At 41.8% G+C, this 13,085-nt stretch overlaps 1 protein-coding gene across 3 annotated transcripts in view; it reads left to right on the top strand.

Moving 5' to 3' along the window:
- Positions 1–13,085, top strand: part of sema5ba (sema domain, seven thrombospondin repeats (type 1 and type 1-like), transmembrane domain (TM) and short cytoplasmic domain, (semaphorin) 5Ba) — a 344,594-nt gene that overhangs the window by 295,903 nt on the left and 35,606 nt on the right. For all 3 annotated transcript variants that reach the window (XM_055230746.1, XM_055230747.1, XM_033987339.2), the window contains one exon: positions 12,152–12,269. In XM_055230746.1, coding sequence (XP_055086721.1) covers positions 12,152–12,269 — 118 coding nt within the window. The remainder of the gene's footprint in view (positions 1–12,151; positions 12,270–13,085) is intronic.

The following is a 13,085-nucleotide window of genomic DNA, read 5'->3' as shown; positions in this document are numbered from 1 at the left end:
ACATTTAAAACAACTGCAGCTGACCAAAGTGTTTCATAATAAACTAAATACATATAGACAATTCACACGGTACACAGGAAAAGTACGTAATCAAAAAGTAACACTGTGTACTTCTATTCTTAATGCGCTGGCAGGAAGAGAACCCGTGTCTTAATTGTTTGCGACCTTGTTAAATGAAAAAGCATTACATTAATAGCTCATGAATATGCATCATACACAATCTTAATGGGATTGACTTTAAGAGCAGCTTTTGACGCAACACTGATTAAAGCATTTATACTTTGTACGTACATTTAAGTCCTTCCAGAAAGCATATTGTGAAAGCAGAACACAGTGATAAAAGTCAGACCTCTACCTGCTGTCTTCATCTCACTATTCGACTCATTCGGGCAGTCGTGGTCGCTGCCATGGTCATTTTGGTTGTTTTATTTTGCATGGGGCTGTGTATCTTGACAGCAAATAAGTTGTATAGGGACGACAGAGCAGTTTTAAAGCGTCTAGAGAATCGGTGCAGCGTCGACTCGTTGGTCACACAAAACATTTTACACAAATCAACCTATTTTATATTAAACAAGGCAAGATCAGGCTAGATTTTTAGCCTGATTTGAACGTTTTAGAGAGAGAGACAGGAGGTGACTGCTGACACTTTCTCTATATCAGATTTTAGCGGCAAAGCTTTTCCCAAATTCTCCATTGAAATGAATGGGAATGGGCTTAGACGGAAGTGTCGCCACAAAGACAGCGTAGTTTTGTCACATTTACGGCAAAAGTGGGCGGGGCAGAGTAAAGTCAATAACACAGAATAAGGTACATGTTAAGAAAGAGCCGTGTGAGTGACGTGTACAGTATGAGACGCTGTAAAAATGCTGTTTTAAAGCTGTGTTTGTGCCCACTGAAGTATCGCATGTGAGTACTAGAGGGTTCGTGAGAGTTACTTTAAATACTGAAAACTTTGAAAATCAGCTCTTTAATGTTTAACTTTCACATTATTAGCACCAGGCTTTGAAATGTGTCACAAATTGGTTTAGTCACTGAAAAAAAAAAGACTTCTCAAGTGTTTTGGCATTTTCTGGTTAAACCTCTGCCCCGCTGTGCTTTGTGGATGATTCATTTCATGATTCACATTTTTTTCTTTCTTTTTTTTCTTTTGGATACCTGCCCTCTCTATATATATATCTCCCATCTCTTTTTCTTTCTCTCTTTCCCTCTCTCCCCTTTCTCGACCATCTTTTTTTCTTTCTTTCCCCCTCTCTCTCTCCCACTTCTTCCCTCTCTCCCCCTCATTCCTATCTCACTCATTCTCACTCTCTCTCTCTCTCTCTATGTCCTCCTTCAATCTTTTCTCTTTCCATCTTTCTCTCACTCTCTCTGTGTCTTACTCTTTCCCTCCTCCCCTCTCTCTCTCTCCCTCCCTGCCTCTCCCTCCTTTTAGTCCCTCTCTTTCTCTCTCTCCCTCTTTCGCTATCTCGCTTCCTTCCTCTTTCCCCCTCTCTCCCCATTTCACACTCTGTCTCTCTCTATCCCCCATCCCTCTCTCTCTCCCTCCTTTTTGTCTCGCTGTTTCTCTCTCTCTCCCCCCCTCTCCCTCTCTCGCTCTTGCTTCCTCCCTCTCTCCTCATCACCCCCCATTTCACTCCCTCTCCCTCTCTCTTTCTCTCCTCTTTTGTTTTGGTACATTTTAGTGACAGCGCCCACAGCTGGAGATCCTGGTTCTGACTGGGTCTAATTGGCTTCACGTTGTCCTCTACTGGAGGTGTGTGTCCCGTGTGTGGAGGTGGAGGTAGAGGGGGCGGGGGGGCTGACAGGGAGGTAACGGGGGGGTCCCGGGGGCGTCCTGGGGGGAGAGGGGTCCCAGGAGAGAGCGGATAAGTGACAGCTCTGACTCTGCCTGCAGGTTTAAATAAGGGAGATTCTGACATTCAGTACTTACAGGTAGAGGATGGGTTTTAGCAATGGGTCAAAATTGTATTATAAAATCCTTGTTAGTGAATGGGCAGTTTATGTCTTTGGTCATTACGTAGCACTCAAGTCAAGTTTTAAGTATCCATAATCTGGAACAGCTGTTGGAGAAAACATACAGACAAAAAGGGATTAGATATTTGGGACTGACCTTTAAAGTGGACCTAGAACTGCAAAACTGCGCAGTACCTGGAGGATTAAAGAGGAGCGTGAGGGAGGAGGGGTCTGGACATGTGAGGAGCAGTGTGATTGGTCTAACATGTACCCACGCTTCACACTCCGCCCCCGCAGACAGGTGTTTGTAATCAGAAACACCTGGCTGCAAACAGGGCAGTGCTGTGTGATGTCGCATAGTACTTGAGTTTGCAGTGTCCACTAGAGGCAGCACATTCTCACACATAGTTTTTAAGTGTTTTTGAACACAACACTGCAGATAAAAATAGAAAGAATAAGTAGCATGTATTGTAAGAGTAGCTCAGTTGGTAAAGTGTTTGTCCACTGATCTGAAGGTTGGTGGTTCACGTCCCGCTCTCGACATAAACATCATTGGTTGAGCGGTCACATCCACCGACCCACAGGTTGGCAGTGCGATTACAGCTTCCACAGATGAATGTTGTTGTTGTGTCCTTGGGCAAGACACTTAACCATCCTCATCCCAGTGTTTGTTATACAGTGGTCCCTGGTTTATCGCGGGGGTTACGTTCTAAAAATAATCTGCAATAGGCGAAATCCACAAAGTAGTCAACTTTATGTTTTGCAGCTGTAAAACCCCTCACCACACACGTTATACACTTTTCTCACACAGGCATTAACATTTTCTCACATTATTCTCTTGTTTAAACACTCTCAAAGTTCACGGAGGAGACTGATGGACAATGGTCTACAGTCCCTTAGCCAATCAGGACGCAGAACACAATGCACGTTCATACACTGGAAAAAAAAAAAAAGCAGGTAAAACTGCACTAAAAAAATTCAGGAAACCGTGAGGCCGGGTGAAAGGTGAACCACCATATATTGTGGGACGGTGTGTGGCTGTGTGTGTGAATGGTTGAGTGATTCCTTGATGTAAAGTGCTTTGAGAGCATTGAATGTGGAAAAGAGCTATATAAAAATGTGACCACTTACCATTTATTTCAGTATTTAAGATAAGAAGAAATTCCACTTCAGCTGGTTTTATATACCTGCAGTGTAAGAATAATAATTTGGTTGAGTAAAAATGTATAGTCATGCTCTAAATCTGTACAAATTAACTGGGAATATTTTTATCACTACAAATTAGCTGTCAGTATTTGCAGCCGAACACAAATGCGGTTGGACATGCTAACTCACCTGGTCTCCTTAGCGCTGTCAGTGTAGCCTCCTGGGTCCTACTTTGCCGATATATTTAACCGGGGTTTTCTCCATTCACTGACAGCACAGCATCTGATAATACCACTCCACTATCCATAATTTATCAGCATCCCCATCACTTCAGTAATTATTCCCTGACATCCTGCCACTCCACGCCAGTCGGGATGTTGGGTTTTTTTACGTCTTGTTGTTAAAAGGTTTCGCAATAAAACAAGATGGAGGAATTCATAGCATCTACAAATGTTTTAAAACGCCAATAAGCGATTCACAAACGGTGAAGATTTACAGCGTATGCCAGTCAGATGTAGACATTGGTTTATGGGACTCATTTAAAATGTGTAGTGGGTTTTCTGGTTTGATAAAAGAGCGCCGTAGGGCTAGCACAGTGAATAAAACATAAGCAGTGGACTGAGGAGTTGTTAAAGCTGCTTTAAAACATGATGGGGATGTCGATATGCCCAAGGTTTACAGGTAGTCCAGGTACATTTGTCTTGGTTTGGTCCTGGTCTGAGCCTAGTTTAGCCCTGATATAGACTTGGTTTGGTCCTTTTCCAGTCCTGGTTTAATTTGAGATTTGGTTCCAGTTTTATTCTTGTCATTTTATTATATTTGTTAAAGAGTGGTTGCTGCTTTTTATGTCAAAATGAGACTACTGTGTGCTGTCTGCAAAGTGTTTGTATCGTCTGCGAACCAAGAAGTAAACCTGATGCACTGTTAGCATGCTAGTTGTGATTGTTAGCACTATGGCAGACCTGGCTTTTGAACCAGGAATAAATGCTGGTTCTTGTTAGCTCTGCTCTGGCCTCTGAAAGTTGCGAAAAGTGCTTCTAAACTCATCATGGTGAATAATTAGGATGTTCTGAATGGATAAGGTAAGTGAGGAATACCTTTGAACCACTGAACTGTTTAAAGACTGTTTTAAGATAGTAAAAAAAAAAAACATAGTGCCTTTAATTTGTAGAAAACATACAAAAAATAGAACATAAACAAAAATAACCATAGAAGTCACTGCTTCATCCTATCCATTCAGACAGCTTGGTTTCACTTTTTAAACCAGATGCCCTCCATTACTAGCTTTGATCTAACACAAAAACTGCATTCACTTTCATACTGTTACCTACATTAACCCTTCTCTGTAGCTGGAGCCCTGTTTACATTGGCGCCTCCCCCTCTTGGTCTCTTGCCATCGTGTTGATTGCTGAGTGGATTCCCTGCTCCACATTAACCCAGCTCCTCACCTGCGATCCATCTGTCAGCACTTTTTTACATGCCCGATACATTTTTCACCTCTTAAAAGCTTAGCAGCAACCGTAGCATCGTGCCAAGTCTCAAGCATCCTAAAACAAACTCCCTTTAAAGGCGCCGTACCAGATTTGCAGTGGTCCAAAGTTATTCCTCTCTTATCTTGTGCATTCTGAACATCCTAATTTTTCACATCGATGACTTGACAAGTGTTTTTCACAACTTTCAGAGATCAGAGCGGAGTTTTCCAGTCACAATAATACTTACAAAAACTATCATGCTAACACACACTTCCTGATTATGAGACAGTAAAACACAGCATTATTTAATCACTTCTAGGTGCGAAGCTACTGCTATAGCCACAGCCGCCCTGGGGTAGACTGACTGAAGCGAGATGGCCAACCTGTGACAGAGTTAGGTGGGTGAAGTGTCTTGCCTAAGGACACAACAATATAGACTAAATATAGCTGGGATTGAACCTTTGCCATTGGGGTTGGCGGGCGAACTTCCACTTTCCATCTTCCACCTTTATAGCTTACATGTATTTACTTATTGTACTTATTTTGAACTTTTTTCAAACTCATTCATAGGTTAAAATGTTAGATTTTTAAGTTTGTTCAGTGTAGAGGGAACACTAGTTCATCCACACATGTATTTAAGTGAAGAGGTTAGCATTTTGGTGTGGTCTGGGTAACTTCTGAACCTGCGGACAAAGCAAAACGTTTATAATTTTTAAATGGAAGGACCCAAAACAGGCAGAAAAAATATTGGATTTTTTTCTTTCTTTTTCTGGTGTAATTTGGTGATTTTTTGTGTAGGTACTGTGACTAAAAAGGCTGAAAAACGTAAAAGTAGTGGCGTAAAAGTATAGAAGTAACGTGATCAGGAATCCTTTAAAAAGATCTGAAATAATAAATAAATTCAAACATATCATAGTGTCTTTGTGTAACTAAAGAGGACTCATTTAAAGCAACTAAGTACATCTTATTTTTGCAGTGTGTCTCAGACCTGCAGACTGCATTTATACCAGGCCTAATTGGTCACACTGCATTCTTACAATAGCATTTACTTTCTACCTGAGTGAACCCGCATTTTAGAAGATACACACACTGATCGCTGTATTAGGAATGCGTTGGCGTAATAGCACAAACAGTTTAAACGATGATGAGGGCATTACAGCAGCCAAAGTGATTCAAAATGTCCGCCCTTGAGTGTAGAAATGCCAGCGCTCCCCTCTCACTTTACACAGCCTCGGGTTCAGCAAAGGGGGGACAGAGCAGGGAGGGGGAGGGGTCGACCTGGGCTGTAATTACCACTCAGGCTTCATCAGTGATTACATCTACATGGCTTAATTAAACTGGCAACTGCACAAGGTGAAGCACTTAGAGCAAAGTGACCCGCTCACAGAGATGGCGGGTTCTGGAGAGAAAACATTACACCTCTCATGTTGTTTACTACACCTGAGCTATCTGTATATTTTGCACAAACGATCCAAGTCTGGAAAATCCTCTGTCCTTTCTTGGTCTTAGTTTTAACAGTTGTCTGTGTAAAGAAGTGGATTAAGTGAGTGTGACGTCACCCTTAGCGTTTGGCTGAAAGAGGGCAGCTCATTGGTCTGTTATAATGTTTATGTCTTGATTTGCACAGTATATCAAGCCTAAAAACATGTGTGTTACCACGATCAGCAGAAACTTGTGTGAAGTCTGTGCACTAGATTAGGTCTGATGAGAAAATAGATGTTTACTTTCCGTAACTTAGATTATAATGATAAGAAACGCCAGAGGAGAGACAGAGGAGAAAAGATGAAGAAGCTGCGGCTGGATCAGAGAGAAGGAGGACGAACGAGGGCGAACGAGGGCGAACGAGGGCGGGCGAGGGCGAGCGAGGGCGAGCGAGGGCGAGCGAGGGCGAGCGAGGGCGAGCGAGGGCGGGCGAGCGAGGCAGAGCGAGACCGAGCGAGACCGAGCGAGGGCAGATTCAGGGCACACAGATTCAGGAGAAAAGGACGAGCTGTTTTTTAGTCAAATTGTGCAGGTTTAAGTAAAAATGTAAGTAAAAAAGGCACGCGAGGAGACATAAAGAGACATGCCAAGGCCACAACTCAGATCTTTCACTTAAACAAGAGCTGTGACTCCTTCAGTACTATATACTCTTATCTTATACACATCAAAATCGACCAACGTTTAGATGGCGATCTATTTTTCTTTCGATTTGTGGCACAGCCCTAACCTTAAACCAACATCTGTAAAATAAATGTGTGTAATTGTTGTCCTTCTAGAAGTGGTTATAAAGCGTACATGAATGTGCACAAATAAAACTAAACACAACTTGTTTTAGGGTACAGTGGGGGTTACGTTCTAAAAATTAATTAATTAAGTAGTCAGCTTTATTTTTTACAATTACTATATATGTTTTGCAGCTGTAAAACCCCTCCCCACACACTTTATACACTTTTCTCAGACAGGCTTTAACATTTTCTCACATTTCTCTCTTATTAATTAATAGTGACTCACGTGTATTTCACAGCTCCTCTGACCACGCCTCTTCGTCCTGTAGTGTCGATCCAACATTTATGTAAATTTAGCAGGCTGAACTGTACTGATTCTGTACTGTACAGGAGACACGGCATGGAGGAGATTGATGGACAGTGGTCTTCAGTCCTTTAGCCAATCAGCATGCAGAACACAATGCACGTTCATACACACAAAAAAAAAAAAAAAAAAAAAAAACCCAAAAAAAAAGAACCACGATATAGCGAGGGACAACTGTACACGGTTTCTAATAAGGCTAAAACTTAACAGATGAAAGAAAAAAATATTACACAAAATGTATAGAAAACAACAACAATATTGCTTCATCTAGTTTTTTTTGTTTTGTTTTTTTTTTTTACAGGAAGAATTAAAGGAAATAGAACTGGTTTGTCAGATGTTGTAAGGTATTATTGGTCAAATGGTGTTCAAAGTCTCCCTATTCAAATATTAGTACATGTATATTTTGCTATAGCCCAATCACTCCATGCACCGTCTCACTTTCAGTTAAAAAAACATGACCTGATCTTCCGCTTTATATCACCTTTTCCCTGTCCACAGCTTAACAGCCAAAATCTGACTGTTTTGATAAATCCAATGTAACTCAATCTTTTAAACAAGTGCTGAACTGACCAGAACAATGCCAGTCTAATGTTTTGAGATATTATTTTTTCGCTGCCTTTGCACTAAATCTTTATTGGATCAGATGACCCGGGTTTGACCACAGATACTCAGGGCTGGCACAGAGGAGGGCTGCAAGCAAAACACTGCACAACTCCACAAATAATCTAATGATTGTCTAGAATCCAAGATACACACTTCTCTGATAACTGTAACTCTAACTTTGGTAAATCTCCCAGAGTTCAGATGGGCGTGATTTACAGGTGGATTGACCAATCGGAGACACGCATGGAAAAAAATATCATCAAGGGACTGAAAAACATCACAGATTTCAGAATCAACAAGCAAAGCACCAAACTGTTCATCTGAGGTGAGGGAAATTCGATTTCATTTGTAAACGATGGATGACCAATGAGCTTCTTCGTTTCCCGTGTACTCCTAAATAAACAAATCTAATTGCACGATACTGTCTGAACCCTCCTGAGGCGTGACAGAGGGAGTCATGACCAGAATAATATCATATTCTGGATTTTCAAGGCAAATCCGAGCAATCTGCACCAAGATAAGAGAGCCAATTTTGTTAAAACATTGAAAGCTGTTTACCCTATTAAAGCTGAAGTACCCAACCCAACTTTGTGATCAACATCCGCCAACTACACACTGTCTTCATCTTATTATAACACATATTGGTCTTAAATGTTCATATCAACCCGCTCTACATAATCCTGGTATTTTAAATTCACTATTGTGTCCCTAAATCAAGATATGAACATTAATAACAAATCAGGCACCTTCTTTCTCTGAGGTTGCTCCCACTACTCTTAACAACAGGTTTGATTGAAAGCGTTGCTAAGCGCACGCTCCCTGCTAAACCAGCAATGTGGGCGGTGAAGGGGCGTTACTTTCAATAACATTGTTCCGCATTGACTCTTTGGTTGCTATGATATTCGTGGTCGGAATTCCAAATATGTGAACTAAGCTCCAAATTGGCCCTATAACTGCTAGCCTCGATGAGCTTCATTTGACTGGAGCCAAACGCTGTGGATGACGTCACACTCCCTCAGTCCACTTCTTTATAAAGTCAAAGGGTTCCACATTTGTTATTTTACCTTGTGGGTGTTTCATGGCATCTTATCAATAGGATGTGACAAGAGGTTTGTGAGTAGTAGGAACTAGGTAGATGGATTACGTACTTACATAGTTTTCATGGCTTAAATATGATATAAAATAGGTTGACTGATATAAAATGTTCTATGTTCATGTTACCAACTCTCTCTTTCCCTGTGAGGCCTTAACACAGCTTTGTAGTCTGTATACAACTCATTTAGTCCTATGCAAAATCATACAACTGGAATAATAATAATGGTCTCAGATAAAGTGGCTCTGACCTGTGGGATGCCCCAAGGGTCAATCCTGGGACCCCTGTTGTTCAAGCTCTACATGCTGCCGTTAGGCCAGTTAATACGCAGCAATAATGTGTCCTACCAGAACTCTGCAGATGACACTCAGATCTATGTTTCACTGGCAGCAGGTGAATATGGACCAGTGGATTCACTCTGCCACTGCATCCAACAGATCAATGTGTGGATGCAAAACAACTTTCTCCAGCTAAACTCAGACAAGACTGAAGTCATCATCTTTGGCCCACAGAAACATAGAGAAAGTGTTAGCAGTCACCTCCAGTCTCTCTCTCTAAAACCTTCAAATCAGACTAGAAATCTAGGGGTAATAATGGATTCAGACTTGAACTTTAACAGCCGCATCAAGTCAATAACATCTACAGCTTTTTATTAAAAACATTGCATAAATCAAAGGTATACTGTCAAAGCCAGACTTAGAGCGTCTTATCCATGCATTTGTCTCCAGTAGGTTAGACTACTGTAACGGCCTGCTCACTGGCCTCTCCAAACAAGCTGCAGTACATCCAGAACACTACTGCTCGGGGCCTGACTAGAACCAGGGAGTACTTCACACGTGTGTCCTGCGCTCAGGTCTCTGCACTGGCTCCTGTGGGTCAGAGAATAAACTTTAAAGCCGCTCTGCTTGTGAACAAGCCTCTCTATGGCCTAGTACCAAAGTACATCTCCCACATGTTAAAGCCACATGAACCATCTCACACTCTGAGGACTTCAGTGACCGGCCTCCTGCTGGTGCCAGAGTCAGGACATGGGGGAATCAGTGTTTCAGTTTCATGCAACTAAAACTTGGAACATTCTTCCTGAAGATGTGAGACAGGCCTCTGCTTTGACAATGTCTAAATCCAGGCTCAAACTATTCTTTTTAGCTGTGCATATGACAGAAAGGTTTTTATTCTGCCTCTTCTCTTTTAATGTTAATTTTATGATGATTATTTGTGATTATTTATCTTTTGATTTGTTGTATTGTGATTTTAATATCTTTTTTTTATTCTGTAAAGCACTTTGAATTACTTTGTGTACGAGTTGTGCTGTACAAATAAACTTGCCTTGCCTTGGTGGCGCCTGTGGCAACTTCCAGAAAAAGGTCAATAATGAAACAGCCTAAATTAGAGAGAAGGACATTTGGCGTAAAAGTGTGCCATATCACCATGCACCTCGGGAATTTCACTCATGTCAGATTTTTTTTCAGTTTCTTTTCATTTCTGCCAAATCTCTTTATGATGCAACATCCAAATATAGTTTATATTTGTCTCTCCTGAAGCGCCCCCCGCAGCTCCGGAGGCTTAGCTAGCTCATTAGCGGCTTTAGCTTTAATCGAAAGTCGTTAGCTTCGGTTTCAGCCCGGGAGCTCACTAATATTTAATAAGAGAGGGATAGAAAGCTTGAAAGAAAGAGAGATGGGGAGAGCGAGAGAAAAAGACAGACAGAGAGAGAGAGACGGAGAGAGATGGAGAGAGAGGAGAGAGGGAGACTGAGAGAGAGAGGGGAGAGAGAGAGAGAGAGAGAGAGGGAGAGTGACAGAAAGAGAGAAGGAGAGAGATGGAGAGAGGGAGGAGAGAGACAGAGAGAGAGAAGGTGAAAGACAAAGATGGAGAGAGACACAGACAGAGAGAGAAGTAGAGAGATGGAGAGAAGGGAAAGACCAAGAGAGAGGGGAGAGAGAAGGAGAAAGACAGAGCAAGAAAGAGAGAGAGAGAAGGAGAAAGACAGAGCGAGAAAGAGAGAGAGACGGAGAAAGACAGAGAGAGCGAGGAGGAAAATATAGAGAGAGAGGAGAGAGAGAAGGAGAAAGACATAGAGAGAAGGGGAAAGACAAGAGAGAGATGGAAAGAGCGGGGAGAGAGACAGAGGAGAGGGAGACTGGGAGAGAGAGAGGGGAGAGAAGGAGAGAGGGGAGAGACAGCGAGAGAGAGAAGGTGAAAGACAGGGATGGAGAGAGACAGAGAGAGAGAGAGAAGGAGAGAGATGGAGAGAAGGGAGAGGGAGACCAAGAGAGAGGGGAGAGAGGAGAAAGACAGAGAGAGAAAGAGAAGGAGAAAGACAGAGCGAGAAAGAGAAAGAGAGAGAAGGAGAAAGACAGAGAGAGAAAGAGAAGGAGAAAGACAGAGTGAGAAAGAGAGAGAGAAGGAGAAAGACAGAATGAGAAAGAGAGAGAGAAGGAGAGAGGGAGACTGAGAGAGAGGGGCGAGTAGAGAGAGAGAAAGAGAGAAGGAGAAAGACAGAGAGAAGGGGAGAGATGGAGAGAGGGTAGAGAGGCAGAGGGAGAGAGAGAGATGGAGAGAGGGGAGAGAGAGAAGGAGAGTGATGGAGAGAGATGGAGAGAGATGGAGAGAGGCAGAGCAAGGGAGAGTGATGGAGAGAGGGGTGAGAGACAGTGAGAGAGAGAAGGAGGGAGAGAGAGGGAGTGAGGGGGGGCACTTCACTGTACTCAAGTGGAGTGACTGTTGACATGCCCTTAAGTGCCAACACATTCTGAAGTGTTCATATTTTATTTAGTACTGTAGACACAGACTTCTACACAGACTGGAGAATAGGACGGCTAAGACGACTCAAAACAAAGGACTTTACTAGAGCCCAAACAATATGGATGTTTGTTTGGGTTTGGTTTTTTTTTTAGCCGGTACAGATTCCTGTTTTGAGGGACTCAAAATGCTGATTATTATTTGGCTGATATTAACTTTTTAATTGCATTAATTAGCATGAACAATCCTAAAAACAATGCTCTGAGCTGAAGTTGGTAAAAAAGTGTTTGTGCTGAATGGGGCCAGTTAGCCTTACTAATCAAAGCACTAGAGCAAATGAGTGAAATTTTGATGGTCGATGTCTTGTGTCACTCCAAAATCGGACAATTTAATTACTCAAACCTGGAGTTAGAATGTAGATTTGAGCAATGAGATTTACAGACAAGTTAGACAGATTTAAATTCTTACTTTCTAGTTCTGTGGTGTGAAAATCAGGTACCGCAGCTTTAAAGGAATAAACCAGGACATAGAAGATTGACCCCCTACTTGTCTCTTTCTTTCTCCCTCACAGGTTGTGTCTGGAGGCCCGGGACCCGTACTGTGGGTGGGACTTCAGACAGAGACGCTGCACCACTTTAGAGGACAGCTCCAACATGAGCCAGTGGAAACAGAACATCTCCATCTGCCCCGTGAGACTCACTTCATTCTAATACTAATATACATGGACTTCAGAGTGATGAAAAGTCAGGACTGTTGCCATAGAAATTGGCAACAGTTCTCAAAATGGCACCATATAACAGGAAACTGAAACCCATGAACGGGCTGCATACTACATTCTACAGACTAGATTATAATGCACAGTACATTTACAGTCACAATAAACGTCACACATCTGGCCTCCATAAGGTCATTATATTATAGCAGATGAAGAGTTCCTTATGAGATTTTGAGGGGAAAGGAAAATAGACAATCACTAGCGCTGTTACATTAATTGCAATGAAATTAAACACAAGAAATATTTATATATTTTGCTAACAGCTGTATATCCTGTCTCTATGCAGTCTTTTCTATGTAAAACCCGTTAACCCTGTGGTTTAGACTTTTACAAACATCTGAAATGGGATCCTTATGTTAGCTTTGCATTTCAAATAACAGTCTTCTTGCTGTCTTTACAAACAAGCTGATCCTCTTTGTATTGGTTTTGCCATAGTATAGTTAAAGCTCCACTGTGTGACTGTTTAGCCAAATGTCTGTATAATCCCTCAGTCGTTCAGGTACAATCCATAGCAGAAGAAAAATTCAATTCTGTCAACTGGGAAAAAGTTTTAGAGTAAGATGTTTCACTGTTCATCTAGTAATCATTAAGGCCCTTAATGGATTCTCTCACACCTATTAGCATACTGACTATCACTGTTGTTTCCTTGTTTTGATTTAGGTTTGAGGATGGAGTTATAAATAGAAGATAAATTATTTCTAAGCCCCCCTCATTTCTGTTCAAAAATGGA

Source organism: Periophthalmus magnuspinnatus, chromosome 21 (genome assembly GCF_009829125.3).
Source record: "Periophthalmus magnuspinnatus isolate fPerMag1 chromosome 21, fPerMag1.2.pri, whole genome shotgun sequence".
In the NCBI taxonomy this organism is placed as follows: domain Eukaryota; kingdom Metazoa; phylum Chordata; class Actinopteri; order Gobiiformes; family Gobiidae; genus Periophthalmus; species Periophthalmus magnuspinnatus.
This window is presented reverse-complemented; position numbering and strand designations above follow the sequence as displayed.